General features: G+C 53.2%; 4 protein-coding genes across 4 annotated transcripts; 1 reads left to right on the forward strand and 3 right to left on the reverse strand.

The window, feature by feature from the left end:
* The first annotated feature begins 119 nt into the window (after positions 1-119).
* On the forward strand, positions 120-680 carry B0H65DRAFT_473121 (uncharacterized protein). The gene is made up of 2 exons (XM_062827180.1): positions 120-445; positions 475-680. The coding sequence occupies exons 1-2, from the start codon at positions 158-160 to the stop codon at positions 649-651; spliced, it is 465 nt and encodes a 154-aa protein (XP_062679596.1). The 5' UTR covers positions 120-157; the 3' UTR covers positions 652-680.
* Positions 681-2,055: 1,375 nt separating this feature from the next.
* Positions 2,056-3,707, reverse strand: B0H65DRAFT_266911 (uncharacterized protein). Its single transcript, XM_062822694.1, has 2 exons — positions 2,854-3,707; positions 2,056-2,786 (listed from the first exon to the last, which is right to left on the reverse strand). Exons 1-2 carry the CDS (start codon positions 3,436-3,438, stop codon positions 2,169-2,171), a joined length of 1,203 nt encoding a protein of 400 aa, XP_062679597.1. The 5' UTR covers positions 3,439-3,707; the 3' UTR covers positions 2,056-2,168.
* A 3,488-nt stretch (positions 3,708-7,195) lies between these two features.
* B0H65DRAFT_473127 (Cullin family-domain-containing protein) lies at positions 7,196-10,871 on the reverse strand. The gene is made up of 2 exons (XM_062827181.1): positions 7,653-10,871; positions 7,196-7,574 (listed from the first exon to the last, which is right to left on the reverse strand). Exons 1-2 carry the CDS (start codon positions 10,682-10,684, stop codon positions 7,517-7,519), a joined length of 3,090 nt encoding a protein of 1,029 aa, XP_062679598.1. The 5' UTR covers positions 10,685-10,871; the 3' UTR covers positions 7,196-7,516.
* Positions 10,872-10,957: 86 nt separating this feature from the next.
* Positions 10,958-16,949, reverse strand: B0H65DRAFT_266956 (nucleoporin Nup186/Nup192/Nup205). Its single transcript, XM_062822695.1, has 3 exons — positions 16,023-16,949; positions 11,546-15,966; positions 10,958-11,463 (listed from the first exon to the last, which is right to left on the reverse strand). The coding sequence occupies exons 1-3, from the start codon at positions 16,834-16,836 to the stop codon at positions 11,407-11,409; spliced, it is 5,292 nt and encodes a 1,763-aa protein (XP_062679599.1). The 5' UTR covers positions 16,837-16,949; the 3' UTR covers positions 10,958-11,406.
* Positions 16,950-16,970: the final 21 nt, after the last annotated feature.

Genomic DNA, 16,970 nt, shown 5'->3' on the forward strand with positions numbered 1-16,970 from the left:
TTTACTCTATCCCTTTTCTCTTTCTTTCTTTCTTTCTTTCTTTCTTTCTTTCTTTCTTTCTTTCTTTCTTTCTTTCTTTCTTTCTTTCTTTCTTCCTTCCTTCCTTCCTTCCTTCCTTTAGGCGTTAGGTCTCAAAAACAAATGGAAACGGAAAGAAATGGAAAAAGCATCAATCGGCAACGGCGTTCTTGAATTGGGAGTACCCGGAGTGAGAGAGGAGAAACAAAGGCGTAAAGGGCGTTTGGATTTCATCTATCTACCCTATATAATTCCTAGTGGGGATTATTATATGGCATTATTTTCATCACTTGCGGTTGGTTCACCATTCATGGCATTCATTGTTTTGTCTTGCTCTTCAGGAGGAGCAAAGCAAAAAGGCAGACAGGCAGACAGGCAGACAGGGCAGCCGGCCGGCCGGACCGGACAGGCGGGCGGGTGCAAACTGGTGCAAAAAAAGGCACAGGACAAGGGAAGAGATGGATGACAACGAAAAGCTTGGACACCATTCGACGGTTCGACGACGGAGAATATAAGCTAGAGACCTGGGACACTCGCTTGCCACGCCATGCCATGCCATTCGGTGCTCGTTACTCGTTGCGATGGTTGTGGTTGTGGTTGTGGTTGAAACGAGGGAATAGAACTATACTCTGATATACATGCTATCTATACATACCTATGCCATCATGAGTAGAAAAAACATATTCGACATCAATGTAGTAGGTAGTTGGATTGATACCTACAGATACGTGGAAATCTAGTTCTAAGGGGTCTGAAGTCAAGCGGTGAAGAAAGTCTTTCCGCTTGTTCGTTCGTGTGATCGTAAGCACGATCTTGGTTGGGGGCGACTGAGGTGTGTGTATCTTCGTCTACCTACCTCCCTCTCTCTCAGTTGAGCCGTTCACTCTGTTAGTGAACAGGTAGGTGTAAACAGTTTTACACCAACCATACTCGGCCGGCTCTTGTTTTGCGAGGAGGTATTCGAATGGGTTGAAGATAGCCATTATCTCAAATCACCCTAGCCAACAAATATACGGAGAGAGCTGTGACAACTGTGCTACACCACCAACTAACTCCACACACATCCGGTAATACACAACAACAAGCAAGCAACGAAAACATGCCCGAAGATTGGAGTTAGTGTATCAAAGTGCTCTGAAAGGTGGTTTGTTTAACCAGTTTGTGATTGGCTATATGTTTGGCAAAGAGGATACTATTTTAGATGAAGAATATCCAAAGGTTGCCATGGTTGAGATATATCCATAGAAAGAGAAAGAAAAGGGTATCTATCAAGCGCCGTCTCCGAGGTCGTTAAAGTAGAGGTGGTCTATTCGTACTGTAAAAAAGGTCTTGTCGGACTGTACCCCACTCATCCCAACCCCGTGCAGCCAATCAGAAATGGCCATTTCCATCGCTCCAGATTTGACTATGTACCTCGTCATTGGAATCGCGCCCGGACGACAACGACCACAGCACCTAATGCATTCCGACAGCGACTGCGACAGTGACTACAGCACTAAGATGCAATGCAACTGCGACCGCGATTGAATTCCGATTACAACAGCGATTGAAACAGCGATTGAAAATGAACTGCAACATTTAGTATCATTATAGCAAAGTTACTTCTATCAGAATTTCAATTGCTGATATGGTCGGAATTGAATTGCGGTCACAATTGTAATGCAATGGGTGTTGCAGTTTCTGTCGCAATTGCTATCGCGGTTGCACGGCAATTGTCGCGGGCGATGCAAGGTACATGGACTGGGTGGGGTACAGTCCGACAAGACCTTTTTTACAGTACGAATAGACCACCTCTTAAAGTATATCCAAGAACCAGAACCGAGAATTTCCAAATCCGTGACCGAAAAACCAGGTCGTTTTGCCCATCATATCTCAATCCATCTATAACTCCGTCGCTTGCTTTGCTTTGGCGCTGCTTTGTGTAGCGCGGTGGTAGCTTTTGGCTTCCGATCCGAACCCCCTCCCATCCCGTCCCATCCCGTCCAGATCCAGGCTATCATGCCTCCCTCCTTCCTGTACATACCGTTGATTATCATTAGACAAAAAGCCATTAAGTGTTTTTGTTGTTCAGTTCCGTCCCAACCAGACAGGCAGCATCGATGCCGTCCCTGCCTTTGAAAACAATTCGTCCAAGCCGCACATCCTCATCATCATACGAGCAACACCGCCGCAACCGCCGTCGTCAAAAACGGAACCACCGCCCCCAACCCTTTTATCCCAACAACAGCCGAACTCGACGACACCACAATCTCCGCCTCCGGCAACGTCTCATTAACAAACCCCACTCCACAAACCACATTCACCATCTTGGCCGCCTTCACATACACCCCCGCCACCGGTTGCCGTCGGTCCGCAGCAGCCTCATGATAAACCTGCATCGTCTCCCTCAAACATCCGCCACAAGTCGGCACCGTCGACCCGGGCAAGCTGACGTTCAGCGCCAGGTGGTAGACATACACAGAGCTGGGGTTGGTGAAGTTCATTACCGCGTTTGCGTAGCAATACCCCTCCTCACTACCCTGGGTGGTGGTGTCCTTGAGACAGGTTGCCGAATAGACGGGGGCGTAGGCGATCATGGCGACGTAAGCGTTGCGAACGACGGTGTGGCCGTTTCTGTAATCGGGTCCGCAGTTGGAGTCTGACAAAAGATCGGAGGCGAGCGAGGAGAGGTAAGTGGCGCAGAAGGTGACGTTGGGAGAGCAGGAGACGTCGAGGACGCGGGTGAGGGAGACGAGGGAGCGTTGGGCTTGGAAGAAGGATTGGGAGCCCTGGTGGGGGGGTGTTAGCATGGGGAATATTATAAGGGAAAAGGAAAGGGGGGAGGGCAAAACGGACCTGCATTAATAGTGAGACCGGGTAACACTGGTTGAAAGTCTGGTTGTTGAGAAACGAGTTGAGAAAGGCCGGGCAGTTGCTGTTGGGAACAAAGTTGGCGGATAAACTGCCGTCGAAGAATTTGGGTAAAGAGCTCGATACGGCGGCGGTCTCGGTTGCCGGGGAGGCGGTGGTGGTTGAAGTGGTTGTAGTTGGTTTCTCGGTGATGGTGGAAACGGCGATTTGGAAGGTGGTTGTCACGGAGCCGGATGCCACGGCGCCTGCGGTACCGGTACCGGTATGAGAGGAGGTCGTTTCCTTTTCCTCACGCTTTCTCAACCCCCCAGCCCCATGCTTCAACTCCGCCTGTTCCGGTGATAGCAAGATCCATTCTCCTTCACTAATGGTTGGTGGTTCCGAGGTGTCGATATCCAATGGGGCGTTAAAGTCGATGAAGGTGCTCAAGTCATCCTTGATTTCGATGGCCAGTGCTCGTGCTGTTACCTGGCTAATAAGGCAAAGCAGGACGACGACCAAACTGACAATAACCCGGGCCCATCGGGGCTTTGATGACGAAAAAGGGGTGGTAAACAAGTACATCATCATGTCACGGCTGTAACAGAGTGTCGTAGCAGTTGGTGGTACATCACTCTGTGGAACACAGGTCTCGAGTTGTAGTAGGTGTAAAACGAAGGACTAGAAAATTCCCGATCGGCCGGGTCAGACAGGCAGATCGGTTGTGTGTGTCGTGTGTCTCGGTATGGTCTGGTTGGTAGTCGGTAGGTCTGTCGATCTCCCTTTTGTTGATGACCAGGACGGGGGGTTAAGCGATGGCAGCAGCGAGCGAGCGAAGCAAGTGGGGGTTCCTTTCCCGTCTTTATATCACTGCAAGCCAGTTCCTCGACGGATAGGTAGGGTGACCGGGGAGTGGTGATGACTGATGAATGGCGGCGGCCCAACAAGGCGGGATGGTTGGGGGGGAGGGTGAGCTAACAAGTCTCTGTTGGCATCTGTCTGGTCCAGTCCAAGGGCGGCGTCCCGTGGTAGGTAGTAGCTCTCTTTTAAGAAAGGCCAAAGGGTGGGATGGACCAGGAAAACCCAATATGGGTACGTAGGCGGGTAAATATAAGACGAGGGACAGAACAATGGGACACCAATGGGACGAAGGACCGGGGGGCACCTATGAATCTGAGATGCAATGCCGGTCGGCGGTTGCAGAAGAGTCTGCGGGTGTTCTGGCCAGAATGGAAGCTGGGGGCGTAGCGGACACTAGCAAAGAGACATGGGGGGGATCGTGGTTCGTCCTAATGGTTGGCTCGGCTGCGGAGATGAAACCATGTACCCTTGTCTTTTGTTTACCACGTTGAGGAGAGACCGGAGAAGAGAAAAGAGCAATGGCTCAAAGAAAAGAGGGCTGAGAAGGTTGGAAGAGGAAACAAAAAAGGAAGCCGGATAAGTCCCAATGTTCCCATTTGGGTAGTGCTCGTGGTGGCCGTGCTGGCACTAGTGCTGTGCGTAAACTGCTACAGTAGCTAACGACGGTTTGGGAGAGCTGGGTCAGGGGTAAAGAGGCCGACCCCCATGCTTCTTTGTTCATGGTGGTGTTTTTGAGGCTTTTGTGGCTGTCCTGTTGTGTCTCTCTGTGCCGTCCTCGAGCTTCAATAGCCTTCTCCCCTCACTTCCTTCAAGGACGTTGGATGAGCCGACCATGGTGGATGATGAGACTGTCGATGAGTGTTGTCCTCGAGGATTTCGACGTTGAAACAAGCAGAGTGTCTCGTACCTTGGGGATGCATGCGGAGTGGAGCAGGGGCGTGGATGACCGTTCGACGACGACGGTCGACAGGGGTCCCGAAAGAGGCCATCACCAACGGGAGCTTGGGGCTTGGTTACACGGATGTGGACGAGAAAGGCAAGCAGGTGGGTAGGCGAGAAGCATGGTGATCAATTATTGAATGGCGCATTTTATAAGGTAGGTACGTACATGCTGTAGAATGCAGGGGACCTGTCTTGCGCATCTTTTTCGCTGCTGCTGCTGGCTGCGCATTGGCTCGGTGCATGAAGCCGACTTTGTGCTTCCATTAGCCTTCCATAGCTCTCATTGGGTGAACTCGGTGGACCAATCGAATTTGCCAAAGAGATGGTGGTGATTGTGGTGGTCTGTGGCGTTCCAGTGGCTCTCTTTCAGCCTCCAGATGAGCGCAAGCGACGGGACTAACGTACGAAAGCGTGGAAAGGTAGGTTGGGATAATAGTTGTAGTCAAAGCTGTCTTGACCGCAACTCGTCGTCTCATTCGATGAAGCGATGAAAGCCAAAGACGGACAACGCATCGAGTTACATGCCCGGCCAAGTTCGGCATCGCATCACTGGATGATGAACCCAATTTGGATCAGACGCAGGTACAAATTGGGCCACCGATGTTAACTTCCAGATCGGTGGTTGAGGGCGAAAAAGAAAAAGGCTACCACCTATTGACGACCGCGAATCCAAACGCGTACGATGTTGCACATAAGCGAGATTTCGCTTTTCTTCAGCACCTGCTGCCGAGCGAGTCGTGCGTTCGTGCGTGTGGTGTGTGCAGCTCGGTACCGTTGTTGATGTCCCGGCGGAGGTGGCAGTGAGTGTATAAAAGGCCCCACTATAACCAGGGGCAGGGGGTCAGTCAACAAGCGACGACTTTCTTGTCTTTTTGTAAGTGATCCCGATCACTGTCGTCGACAACACTTTTCATTGGACTCGGACTCTACACAATTGCACCGCGGCGGATGCCCACAGCGAATAAATCCAGACTCCGAAGGGGATCTATTCGACCTTCCATGTCTTCTAGCCCCAAGTCTCTGTCTGCTGTGTACCTTTCCCTCGTTGCGCGTCCACGTTCGGATCGGGTGCTCTCGAGTCTTTCAAGTACTACCTGCCCGACGAGGAGCTACTCGCACAACGTCGTTGTTGGTGCGACAGGACATCCATCTGTCTGATTCTGACAAGCCACGGCTTCCTTGTCCTTCCTTCTTAACAATCCCGACTTTGACAGCCTGACAGTACTGTCTGTCGGGCTCAATATCCCGACCTTGTTACTACCCTGACCTGAAGTCAAACATTTGAAAGTATTTCTTGGTCAAAGATTCAGACAAAAACAGACAAAAAGTCTAGACTTAGACCTTCCCTGAGCCTCTTCCCCCCCGCCATTGTTGCAGATCCGGCTGGTTCCGGGGATCAGCACAAATGATCCTCTCAACCCATCCAGCGTGGTTGGACCTTGGCGGCAGAGATTCCCAATCTCGCAATCTTGTTCAAGGCCCCCCGATGTTTGCGCTACCCCGGAGACACCACCACGCCTTCGGGTGTGCCACGGGGCCACGTTCGTTCGGCACTGGGGGCACTGGGGGCACTGGGGGGAACTGCAAATTAATTCAAAATTAATTGCCTCTAGATCAGGTCCCTTCCCGTTTATGGACTACGACTACCATGGTTTTCGCGTGTCTGTTGCCGGTGCCCTACTTAGCTGAACATCACAACGTCAGTAACCGAGACTTGCCATGAAGGGGATGTGATGTGTCGGGTTTGCTGTTTAAGGATGAATAGTATGGGGGTTTATGCGCTTTCGCTGTAGTGCGATGTTGGAAGATCGGTTGAGAACCGTTCTTCCGCAGCAAGATGTTTTAGGTCGAAAAATAGACAGCATGGTGGATATTGGTTATTCCCAAGAGCGAAGAAAAGGCCAAAAAGAGAAGAAGAAAAAGGAAAGAAAAAAAACATGGCTTGTACAATCGGTCTCGGGTCGGTCACCTCGCCAGACATTCTACCCTCTCGAGATACCTATCATGAAAAGCCACACCAGACGCCATCGGGCACCACAATTGATGCTTTGGCTTCGCGGGAGCGAGAACATCAATTTATTTCATCGTTATCGGCAGGCTGGCTGAGTAGCGGTCGGTACCTTGAGTGAAGTTTATCGAAGCAGTCAGTGCATCTTCGGCCTCACCCACTTCAAAACCCAGACATCGATTGTTCAGTTCCTTCCTTCATGCAAAAATTGCTCGCCTACACATGCCCCCTAATCACGCATGGATCCCTCATGTCAACGCCCGCATTCAACCGGAGTTACGGGTTTGGTGTTGTCCGTATCGTATACAGATACGCCATGTGTATGCATGTCTGAGACCGGCCGGGCATTGGCCGGGCAAAGTGAACGGGTTAAGAATAGGTAAGATGGTTCGAGATCAGGTACTTGAAGATATGGTATCCCTCTTTTGTGTAACTGCCCTTGACCCGTCACTAGTTAGTGAACCTGTCCGTCCGTCCCTGGGCTGGGCTGGGTGAGAAAGCAAAATGAATTGATGTTGTTGACAAAAGAGCATTGTTGCTGGCATATGTTGTATATCACATGCTGAGTGAGTATGTACATACAAGTCAAACACTGTACCCTTGGCGATTGTTGAACCCAATCCATTCATGAAAAACACCTATTCATAAACATATGCGTCCCTTGCAAAACCCACGATACCAAAAAGCCATTCGTTAATCACACAACAACAAACTTACAAAAACAGGTTATCCTTCCCAAAAAACGCTTCCAAACTCGTTTGACGCTCTTCTTTCCTTTCCCACGCAGCCATGCCTTGCCTCGTTCTCCTTCCATCTATCTCACCGACAACACACCAACCCAACCCACACAACCACCTTCTACGCAAGATAAACATAATTCCCACCCTCCCTTTCAATATAATCCTTTTCAATAAGCCTGTTATCACCAAGCAGGTTAGCAATCTGTCTCCCAGAAAAAGTGTCAGTATACGGGGGATAATAACAAAAAACATACTTCTCAATATTAGCCTTAATATCCGCCGCATCCACCGCCCCCCTCTGCTTCGTCTGATTAATCACCTCGGCCACCAGCTGCGCATGCGCCATCTTCTTCCTGCTCTTCATGATTCTCACAATCGCCGCCTGCGTCTCAAACTGTCTGTCCTGCGCGACCCGTTCGTGCGTCTCCTTGTTTTCTTCCTTGGTCTCCTTGAGTTGGATCTGGTTGATCTTGACTCGGAACTTGGGGTCGGTGAAGGATTTGTTGACACTAAAAGTGTCCGTCTTGTCGACTTCGCGCCCCTTGGGATGTTTGTTGAGGACGCGCGTCTTGCCGCAGGCTAGGGATTGCAGAGTCCGTTGGAGCTCGGGGTCGGGCATACCCGTTGCGGAGGCGAGTTGATCGTACGAGAGGATCCCGTCGGGTGACTTCTCTTCGGCTTCGTTGAAGAGGACGAGGACGATGGCTTGGAAGGCGGAGACGAGTAGCTCTTTCGGGCCACGGTCGAAGCGCGCTTTCACGACGCAGTGCGCGAGGTTGTGCTTCCAGGTTAGTCGGCGGCCGGTGTGCTTGGATTTGTAGTATGTGTCGAACGTGGTGATGTGATCCAACACGTTTTGCGGCAACAGGACGCGGACGTCAGGGTAGGTGGGCCAGGCGGCGGCTGAAAGGACGTTAACGCTCAGGTCGAGGTCCGAATTGGCCACGGGCGAGTCCTCGCCCCTACCGGCTAGCCAGGTCTTGTAGGAGGCGATTTCGTCCTTGGCTAATTCCTGGTCTTTAAACATGATTTCCAGATTGTGAGTGAAACTAGAACCGCACTCATTCTTCAGCTTGGCCAACATATTTCTTTCCGCGTCGCGGCTAGCGCTGCGGCCCATGAGAAGTCTGCGCGCCAGGTCCTTCTTGTAGAAGGCTTCGAAGATGTCCTTGCCCTGGATGAACCGGAACAGCTCCAGGCTGTGATCCAACTGTCTATCCAACTCGGCATCTTCATCGGCCGTGCTAGCAATGCCGCTCCTTTCGGCATCCTGCCTGTCCTTGACATCGGACAACAATGCCTTGGGCAACGTCTTAAGACCGCCGCGGAGCAACATGTCGATGTGCTTGGCGATCATCTCGCCCACCTTGGAGGTGCCCGTATTCCACGATGATGACACCGACTTGTCGTTAATGAAGAACCCGAAAGCGTCGCGTAACCCATATGTGAAATCCTCGTCTCTGCCGAATGCATCGCGAATCAATACGTCTAGCGCGCGGCGCAGCTGCAGCATGCGAATGATCATTTCGTCGCCCCTAGCCGTATCGCTGACAATAGCCGCGCCTGTCTTTCGGATGTACTGCTCCCACGGTCCCTTCAGCCTCTTCTGAATACCTGACAACTTGAGCAGCTCGTACAGGGCCTTCATGGAATCGAGATCATTTGCATCCAGCAACTTTGCGACGCTGCCGCTGTCCAGCAGCTTCTCCGCATAGTTGAAGATAAGAATCTGATGCGCGTCGTCCTTAAGCTGGCGCTTAGTGGTGCTGTCAAAGTTGTACACATCGCACCGCTCGCTTTCCCTGTTGAGCAGCCGCTCGCACGCAACAATGTACTCCTTGAGCCCGCACGACTCGCTGCGCTCTTCCGCGAACCTCCTCACATACTCTCTTGACTCGTTGATGAACTTGGGCTCCAACTCCTTTCCGTACACCCCCCAGAGCCTCAACATGGCCACCGACTCCCTCAACAGCTGCGAATCGAACCGGTTATCATCGAGCCGGTCAAACATAACCAACACGCACACGGCATTAACCACCCGTGCGCCGATGGTGAGCATATTAGCGCCGTTCCTGCTCCTCGAGCTATACATGGCGCTCCGGAACGCACTGATACCCATATCATTAACGCTCGTTGGCCCCTCCCTCTTCCCACCAGCACTACTCTTGCCCTTCCCTTCCGCAGTAGTCCCACCACCACCAGGAAGTAGATAACTCCTATCCAAGTAGCTGAAGATCCACCTGATCACCAAAAGCTGCGCAATCCACCTCTTCCAAGCGGCCAGCACCGCCCTGAGCAGGATCACATCCTCTTCCCCTCCCGCGTCTGTGGCTATAGACGGAGCAGCCGCCAGTAGCGCCTTGAGCACCTTGTCACTGTTCAACCACCCCTTGCACCGATCCTTCAACCACTCGTACAACTCCCCGGACTCCTTATTCCCCCGTCGGCAAATATCTTCTACCCCGCGGTATAGCTTTTCCATCGGTTGACCGCCTGTTGTGGTATTGCTGCTCACTCCGCTACGACCCTGGCCCTGACCCTGACCCAGACCTGGGCCAGGACTAGGACTGTGGCCTCCAAGAGCAGGAGCGGCACTGGCACCGGCACCGGCACCAGCACCAGCACCGTGCCCGCTAAAGACAGCCTTGAGCGCGGCATCCAAATCACCGCGAATGCGTGCGTAGTGCGCTTCTTCGGTCTGAGTCTGGGTGGCCACAGGGCGGAGGTTCTTGACGACGAGGCGGCGGGCGCCAATGTGTGTTTGGAGGTAGTTGGTGCCCCCTGGTGTTTTGCTGGTCATGCCGCCGCCCTTGGGGTTGAGCGGCGCTGTTGACGTTCGGCCTAGTGGTAGTCCTCTAATGTGCGAATGAGAAGAGGTGGGAACAGGCGAAGACCCCGCGGAGTTGTTACTTCCTTGGGTGAGGTCGATTACCTCTGGCGGGCCGGAGGCGGGGCGTTTGCCCTTGAGTTTGGCGGACATGGTGGGAGTTGTGGTGGTGGTGACTGTTGTCGGGTGGGTGGCGGAAGAAGCTGCGAATAATTCGGAGCGGGAGCGCTTGGGGTCTGGGGGAGCAGCAGTATTGGTGCCGGATGATGCGGCTGTTTGAGGATGCGATTGTTGGGCGCTTTTATCCTTCAGGTTAAAGTCGTCGAAGCGGCGCTTGGTCGGGGTAGCGGGAGGAGGTGATGATGGCGTATGTTGATGAATATGGCTGGTTGTAATGTTGTTGTCGTTGTCGTTGTCACGAGGCAACTCGGACGGATTGGCAGAGCTGGTCGAAGGCATCGATGGACAAGTCGTTTCCACAAACGTCTTCTCTCGCCCGCGCGGCAGCTTATATAGCCAATCTTCTGTCAACAAAGGATATATGTCGTTATTTGTCTCAAGAGTTGAGATGGTGCATGGGAAGAGTTCAAAGTCGAGATGACGGAGTTAACAATCCATTACAATCCCAGGTGGGGGAGGAGCTCCGGCACCGTGTCAGCGGCAAACGGCGATAACTGTACGGCACTTGTGGGCGCAACCCATTTATCGCGGGGAAGTGGGACGCGTCTTCTCTGTTAACGGCGCGCAAGTTCGCGTTAAGCATCTCGGCTCTATCAAGCCTTCAACGCTAACAGCAATCTAACTTCCAACATCACAGCTCGATCTTCGCCGCTCTTCACCAACTTCACATCCAATTTAGACTCAACGCCGAAATGCTTGCCAAATTGAAACTCGATAATGGAAAACCGAAAAACAATTTCTTACTGTCAAATGATGTAAACCTGAAAAGACACCAACAGTGTACCAGTACACAAAACTCCCATCCCTTCCCTTCCTTTCCCTCGATGCTATGAGGCCATCTCTTTTCTCTCCTTTCTCTTCTTCTTCTGCCTCCTCTTCGACCTCTTCTTCTTCTCTCACTCACACCACCCTTCTCTCAGCATACTTTCTTTCTCTCTCAATTACCTCCAGTCTCTCATGCAAGCCCATAACTGTTAGCTCGTTGAGTGGTTGATGACCCTCTAATGAAAGAGTAAACCACCCTTCGGCTTCTCAGCAGGCATTTGCTCTTCCTCGAACTGAAATATCATCCGTTAGCACAAATCATCTCTTCACCACCTCCTCATGCAGTGGATTTCATCAGGGTCAAGGGAAACTCACCTCCAAAAACCCCGTAGCGTCAATCAGCAACATAAACGCCTCCGCCAGCTCATCCACCCGTTCTTCCAACTCCAGCTGTACCCGGCTTATCCCACCATCAACAGCAGTGCTGCCGTACGCACTTCCATTTACCGCCCTCATGGAAACACCAAGGTTCCCCGAACCACCACCACCAATCCCAACACTCCTCTTCAAAACCTGAACCACCAACCCCCTAGCCCCTTGCAAAAACTTACGTCCCTGCAGCGCATTATGGCTCCCGCGCTTCTTGCCGGCCATTACAGCCGCCGAGACGATTCTGGCTAGATACACCAAAAGTGTATAGTGCCTTTCCAAAGCGCGGACATCAGTCGTGGAGCCCGTGGAACCCGAGGAAGAAGCTACGAGAAGTTCGGGGTCGGTGGAGAAGGCACCCGACACTTCTAGAGCGCGGAAGAGGTTCGACTGAAGAACGAATTTGGAGCCGAGCTTGGAGCGGCAGAGGGCGAGGAGGAGAGAGAGTTTGGAGAGGAGGTACTGGCTGTCTGTGGCCGAGGCGGTTTGTTGTGTGAGAGCTAGTTGTTGTTGGTGGGAGGGAACCGAAGGAGATGGTTGGGACGGTTGGGAAGAGGAAGAGGTGGTGGCGGCGGACCAATCTTGCAGAATGGTCTTGAGAGAGTCGACGAGGACGCCGATGAAGTTGAGACGGTTGAGGGCGTTGACGACGAAGGAGCCGTCGAGGTTGTTGGTGTGCTGGAGACCAGAGGCCGTGGTGGTGTGGTCGAGGTGGACAAGGGCTCCCAAAAGAATCATGGCGGCGGTTTGGCACGTCGAGTCGGAGCCGTAGGCGTCGTCGCAGATGACGTTGAGGAGACGGTCGCCGTAGGCTTGGATGGTCTTGATGGCGCGGGAGCGGGCGGTGGCCAGGGTGTTGCTGGTGGTGGTGCCGGTGTGGTCCGTGGTCTTGTCGACTACCGAGGTGAGATAGCGGTAGCAGATGGAGTAGTAGAGGGCGCGTAAATCGGCACTGCCGACCCAGCTGGCGATGGAGGTGAGGCAGACTTGGAACAGCTGGAAGAGCTTGTCGCTGATGAGGTTGCCGATGTCCTTGTCCGTGACATCGTCGCCCTTGTCCGAGAGGTCGAGCTTGAAGAGCAGCACCTTGGCCACGCGAGCGAGCTCAAAGGCCTCGGCGGGGCTGAGCGTGCTGAAGGCTTCGAGGCTGGGCAGAGTGGCTTGCAACGCTTGCAGGAGGAAAGCCATCTTGGCCGTGCCCTTGAAGTCGTTGGCCTCGAACATGACCAGAAGGATGTTGGTCCACGCCCGGAGCACCTTGAGCCGGTGGGCGCTGAACTGCTTCTGGCGGTTGCGGTAGATGACGTATTCGAGCAAGAGGCTCTGCTCGCGGTCCCAAGCTGCCAGCTCATCTTGTGTGATCAGGGCCTGGGTATCCTTCTTCTCCGGGTTGTCCCGGTTGAGTCTCTCGGCGCGCTTGAGCAAAGCCAACTGGTGAACCTTGTGGACATTGAACTGCGAGCCCGTCATCGCGTCCTCCTCGACACATGGGGTGAGGTCGATGTCCCTGTAGATATCGAATTCTGGGGCGGGAATGTTCACAAAGTCGATGTTGAGAAAGTCAAAAAAGTCAAAGATATTAGCAATGTTGATGGGCTCGTCGTCATCGACCCGGATCTGTCCGTTCAGAGCATCAAAGATTTGACGCTTGACAGTGGGTATCCGTTTCTGGGAAACACTGCAAAGCTCCTTGGCAATGTATTCAAAGGCCATGGCACGCGTCGCAAGGAACTCGATATAAGAATGCGATGCGTCGGTGACCAGGAACTCGGGAGAGACCGCTTCTGCACCGTCCCACCTGAGGTGTGGCTGGACTTGTGGTTCTTGGAGTAGAGTGTGGAAGAGGAAGTTGGTAGCTCGCAACTCTTCCATGACCAACTTGGAAGAAAGGGGTGAACTCCAGAGGATCTGGAAGATGCGCAGGATCTTCCGCTTCAGAGTTATTAGATAACCGCGCATGCCCAACTCCTCTTGGTAAACTGACAGGCCAATGAACGCGTTCAAAAGGCTATGGAAGAGTGAGCGCTGAATGTCAAAGGCGCCATTGGGTTCGATGGCAAGTCCATTGATCTCGCAGCGGAAGCCAAGGAGCAAATGAGCAATAGTGGGCTTGTCCGGGTTGGCTTTGAGACATTTGTAAAGAAAATCCAAAATGAAAATCTTGGTCTGGTAACCTGGCGATTCGGCCTCCTGAACAGGATCGAGCGTCTCGGCGATGGTGTTGGCCAAAGATGCGGCGATCGATACACCTGCACCGCCCCTCTCGAGCTGGACAATGGCCTTGTTGCGATGCGCGTGACGACCATCGGGTTCCCAGGCTGAGATGATGTTGGAGGATGTCGAGATCTTCTCCAAGAGCTTAAGGGAAGCCCAGGTGAGATCGGGGTTTCCAAGGTTGGTGAACCGACCGAGATCCTCCACGAGAGACAGGTGGTTCATGATGCCATCCTCAAAAGCGGAATAAGCCCCGCTTGCGACAGAGCGGCTTCGCTGTCCAAACTGCTTCTTGATAAGTGGGCGGACGAGATCGAGATAAGTGTCCTGTAGCTCAATGACCTTGATCATGACCTGGACGGCTCGCAAGACACCCATAACAACGGGGGAATCGTGGGATGACTGTCCAAGGACATCCGCATCCCTGTTGATGATGTCGACAAGAATGTTCACAACCTTTTCATTGAACATCCACTCCATAACCCGGGCGAATGGGTGCAACCGCACGTAGGCTTCCAGGCTGGAAGTAGACATGGCGAGATCAACATTCACGTTGCTCTCATTGCCCAAGACAATCAGGTCCTCGTTGAACGATGCCAGAGAAGCCAGCGCAAACTCCAGGCAGCTGAGCTGCAGGATCCTCAACTGCATAGGGTCGGTGATATCCCTAGCCTTCTTGGTCAACACGAGACCAAATACGTAGTCAACATAGACATCAACGCCGGACAGTCGGTTACTGGTGCCAAGCGCTTCCTTGAAAGGCAGCCTGTCGCAAAGCTCTCCATCATCAACCGATGGCTGGATGAGGGAATTAAGTAGCTGGATAAACGCAACGGGCTGCTCAAATCCATCACTGATGTCATCCAAAATAGCATCCATCACGGCCTGAGGACTGGGCTGCAACATTGCCACGGTTCGTTGTGTGTCCGCCTTGGGACCCCAACCGCCTACTAGCCAAAGGTCGATAAAGTCCCACATGATTTCCGACTCCTGATGGGTCTTGCCATGCATAAGGGCTCGGAAAGCATTGAAAACGCAAGCCCGGAGACGGCCGGGTATCTGGGCACTGGCCAGCCTGATCAGAGTTTCGGGCAGCTCAACGCTTGTGTCGAGAAGCAGAAGATTTCTGGCGACTGGGCTCTCATAGCCGAGTTTGGCAATGAGGCGCAGATAGCACTCCAGCATCATGGCGGATTCAGGTTCAGTCTCGGCCTGATCGCTGCTGGGCTTCGCATGGTGGCGGACAAGTTGAGACTGTGCTGGAAGTGGCTTGGTCTGGAGCTTCTCCATGAAGAACTTGAGTTCCTTGAAGATTTGGTTCCAGGTCAAGGAGGCTGAGCGTTTCAACTTGCCCCCCGAGTGAGTGGTTTCGTCGAGCAAGAAGTTGTGGGCGGCCGTTGCGCATTCTTCATTACAGGAAAGAGCTTGGAGCATCTCGCAGAATGCGCTGACCAGAGGGGTGGAAGCTCTCCTGGACGCCCAATTCAAAAAGCCGGAGAGGTTGCTGTCGGCATCTTCCCAGAAGGTCATGGCTGCGTCCGGTCGGCCATCGTAGGCGTAGGCAATGATCATGAGGAACCGTTCCAGATCAAGGTCCTGCTCATGTGTTTGGCTCAACTGGCGCTGCTCGTCCTCCTCTGTCCTCAACTTACGCAGAACGTCTGGGATATTAGAAATAGCAGCATCGATGAGGACCTCGAGGTGCGTCATCAAACTGGTGTGAAAATGGGGCGCGAATGGCAGGGCTTCAGATGCCAGAGGCAGAGCCTTACGCTGCAACCATTGACGCATTCCCCAGCGTGTAGGGTCCTGCCAGTCCTGGTTATGCGCATGGCAATCGGCGGCAACGGCGAGAAGGAAGTCGAAGGCGCCGTCTTTTAGGGCATCCATGAACTGTTTTGTCCTCTCCTCGTCCTCCTTGTCAAGGTTGATGCCCCGCGCTTCGTAGCCGGCGTAATCGTCGTGATACCAGCCGCTATACTCGGCGATCCACCATGCGCGCACCGCAGCGCCGAGACTCGGTATCGCCCAGACATCCTCGGCCGTCCTTCCACAGATGAACTCGTTCAGTTGTCGCACCGGCTCAACGTCTCCACCACCCACATTGGAACCAAAGGTTGCGATATAGGCACCAAGTACCGGGATGAGATGTACTTGGGTGAGGTTAGTCTTTGCAAGGTCCAGAGATGATCGATCAAGGAAGGCTTACCTAGTAGGTGATCGTATTTGTCTACTTTCCTCAGAAACTGGATAAACTCCTTGAAATCTTTGGACTCGGCTTGTTTCTTCTCGACGGCAGCACACAGTATGAGGGAAAGGGTTTCGTGCTGCTCTATTAGCTTGAGGCGCATGATCTCGGATGGTTCTTGTTGGTCCATTCGCTTGGAGACGTTGGGCTGAAACAGGACATTTTGAGCTGCCACCTTCTCCCCGATATTTTGCATAGTCGACCTGATGGTTTGGAATCCGGCCACGCACTTGGGCACGAATTTCTGGGCACCGGCCTGGGGCTTGCTACCCTGTGCGGGAATGCCAAAGATCCTCTCATCGACAACCTGGCCAAAGCCTTCTTGCACGGAGGGGTCGATATCCTCGTCGTTTGCTATCTGGATGCAAAGGCGCATACAGTCGAGCAGGTAACTCCGCTCGTTTTGGAAGCGGAGGAGGCCGCACACCCACAAGGGACGGTCGAAGCTGGCCTGGTCGCCCTCGGCATCGGCATCAAGGAGGACACGGGCGGCCTCGATTTCGTCGAGATCGAGCTCATCGGCAAGCTTAAGGGCGTCGTTGATGAAGTCCTGGGTGACGGCATATTCTTCGTCCTGAACCTTGATCTTGCCGCTCTGCAGGGCCGTCCTGTTGGTCGCGTTCCGGGCCGGCTTGTCTAGGAACTTGCTGAAGGAATCAGCGTGCTGCTCGAGCAGCTGCTCGACGGTCTGGAGCTCTTCATAGCGCTGTTGGCTGATAGCCTGGAGCTCGGTGTGGAGGGCGTAGAGGGATTCGAATTTGCGTAGTTCGGCCATGATTGTCGTCGGGTGGGAGGAGAGATCGAGGGTGGGTGGGCGTGCTGTCGGTGTCGGTGTTGGTGATGGACTCGGAGCGCCTCAGCGCATTTTTTGAAGACTCGTGAAGACTGCGACGGCCGTGGTTGGGCTTC

Source organism: Neurospora tetraspora, assembly GCF_033439725.1.
Source record: "Neurospora tetraspora strain CBS 560.94 chromosome Unknown B0H65scaffold_6, whole genome shotgun sequence".
Taxonomy (NCBI): domain Eukaryota; kingdom Fungi; phylum Ascomycota; class Sordariomycetes; order Sordariales; family Sordariaceae; genus Neurospora; species Neurospora tetraspora.

Excerpts from the sequence above, each read along its gene's own strand:
- B0H65DRAFT_473121 (XM_062827180.1), top strand. The coding sequence starts at position 158 with ATGGAAAAAGCATCAATCGGCAACGGCGTTCTTGAATTGGGAGTACCC. Across the intron at positions 446-474 it reads AGGCGGGCGGGTGCAAACTG|AGATGGATGACAACGAAAAG; the intron begins GTGCAAAAAAAG and ends GGACAAGGGAAG.
- B0H65DRAFT_266911 (XM_062822694.1), bottom strand. The coding sequence starts at position 3,438 with ATGATGATGTACTTGTTTACCACCCCTTTTTCGTCATCAAAGCCCCGA. Across the intron at positions 2,787-2,853 it reads CGGTCTCACTATTAATGCAG|GGCTCCCAATCCTTCTTCCA; the intron begins GTCCGTTTTGCC and ends CCCCCCCACCAG.
- B0H65DRAFT_473127 (XM_062827181.1), bottom strand. The coding sequence starts at position 10,684 with ATGCCTTCGACCAGCTCTGCCAATCCGTCCGAGTTGCCTCGTGACAAC. Across the intron at positions 7,575-7,652 it reads ATTAAGGCTAATATTGAGAA|GCTTATTGAAAAGGATTATA; the intron begins GTATGTTTTTTG and ends TGGTGATAACAG.
- B0H65DRAFT_266956 (XM_062822695.1), bottom strand. The coding sequence starts at position 16,836 with ATGGCCGAACTACGCAAATTCGAATCCCTCTACGCCCTCCACACCGAG. Across the intron at positions 15,967-16,022 it reads CAAATACGATCACCTACTAG|TACATCTCATCCCGGTACTT; the intron begins GTAAGCCTTCCT and ends ACCTCACCCAAG. Across the intron at positions 11,464-11,545 it reads ACGCTACGGGGTTTTTGGAG|TTCGAGGAAGAGCAAATGCC; the intron begins GTGAGTTTCCCT and ends ATGATATTTCAG.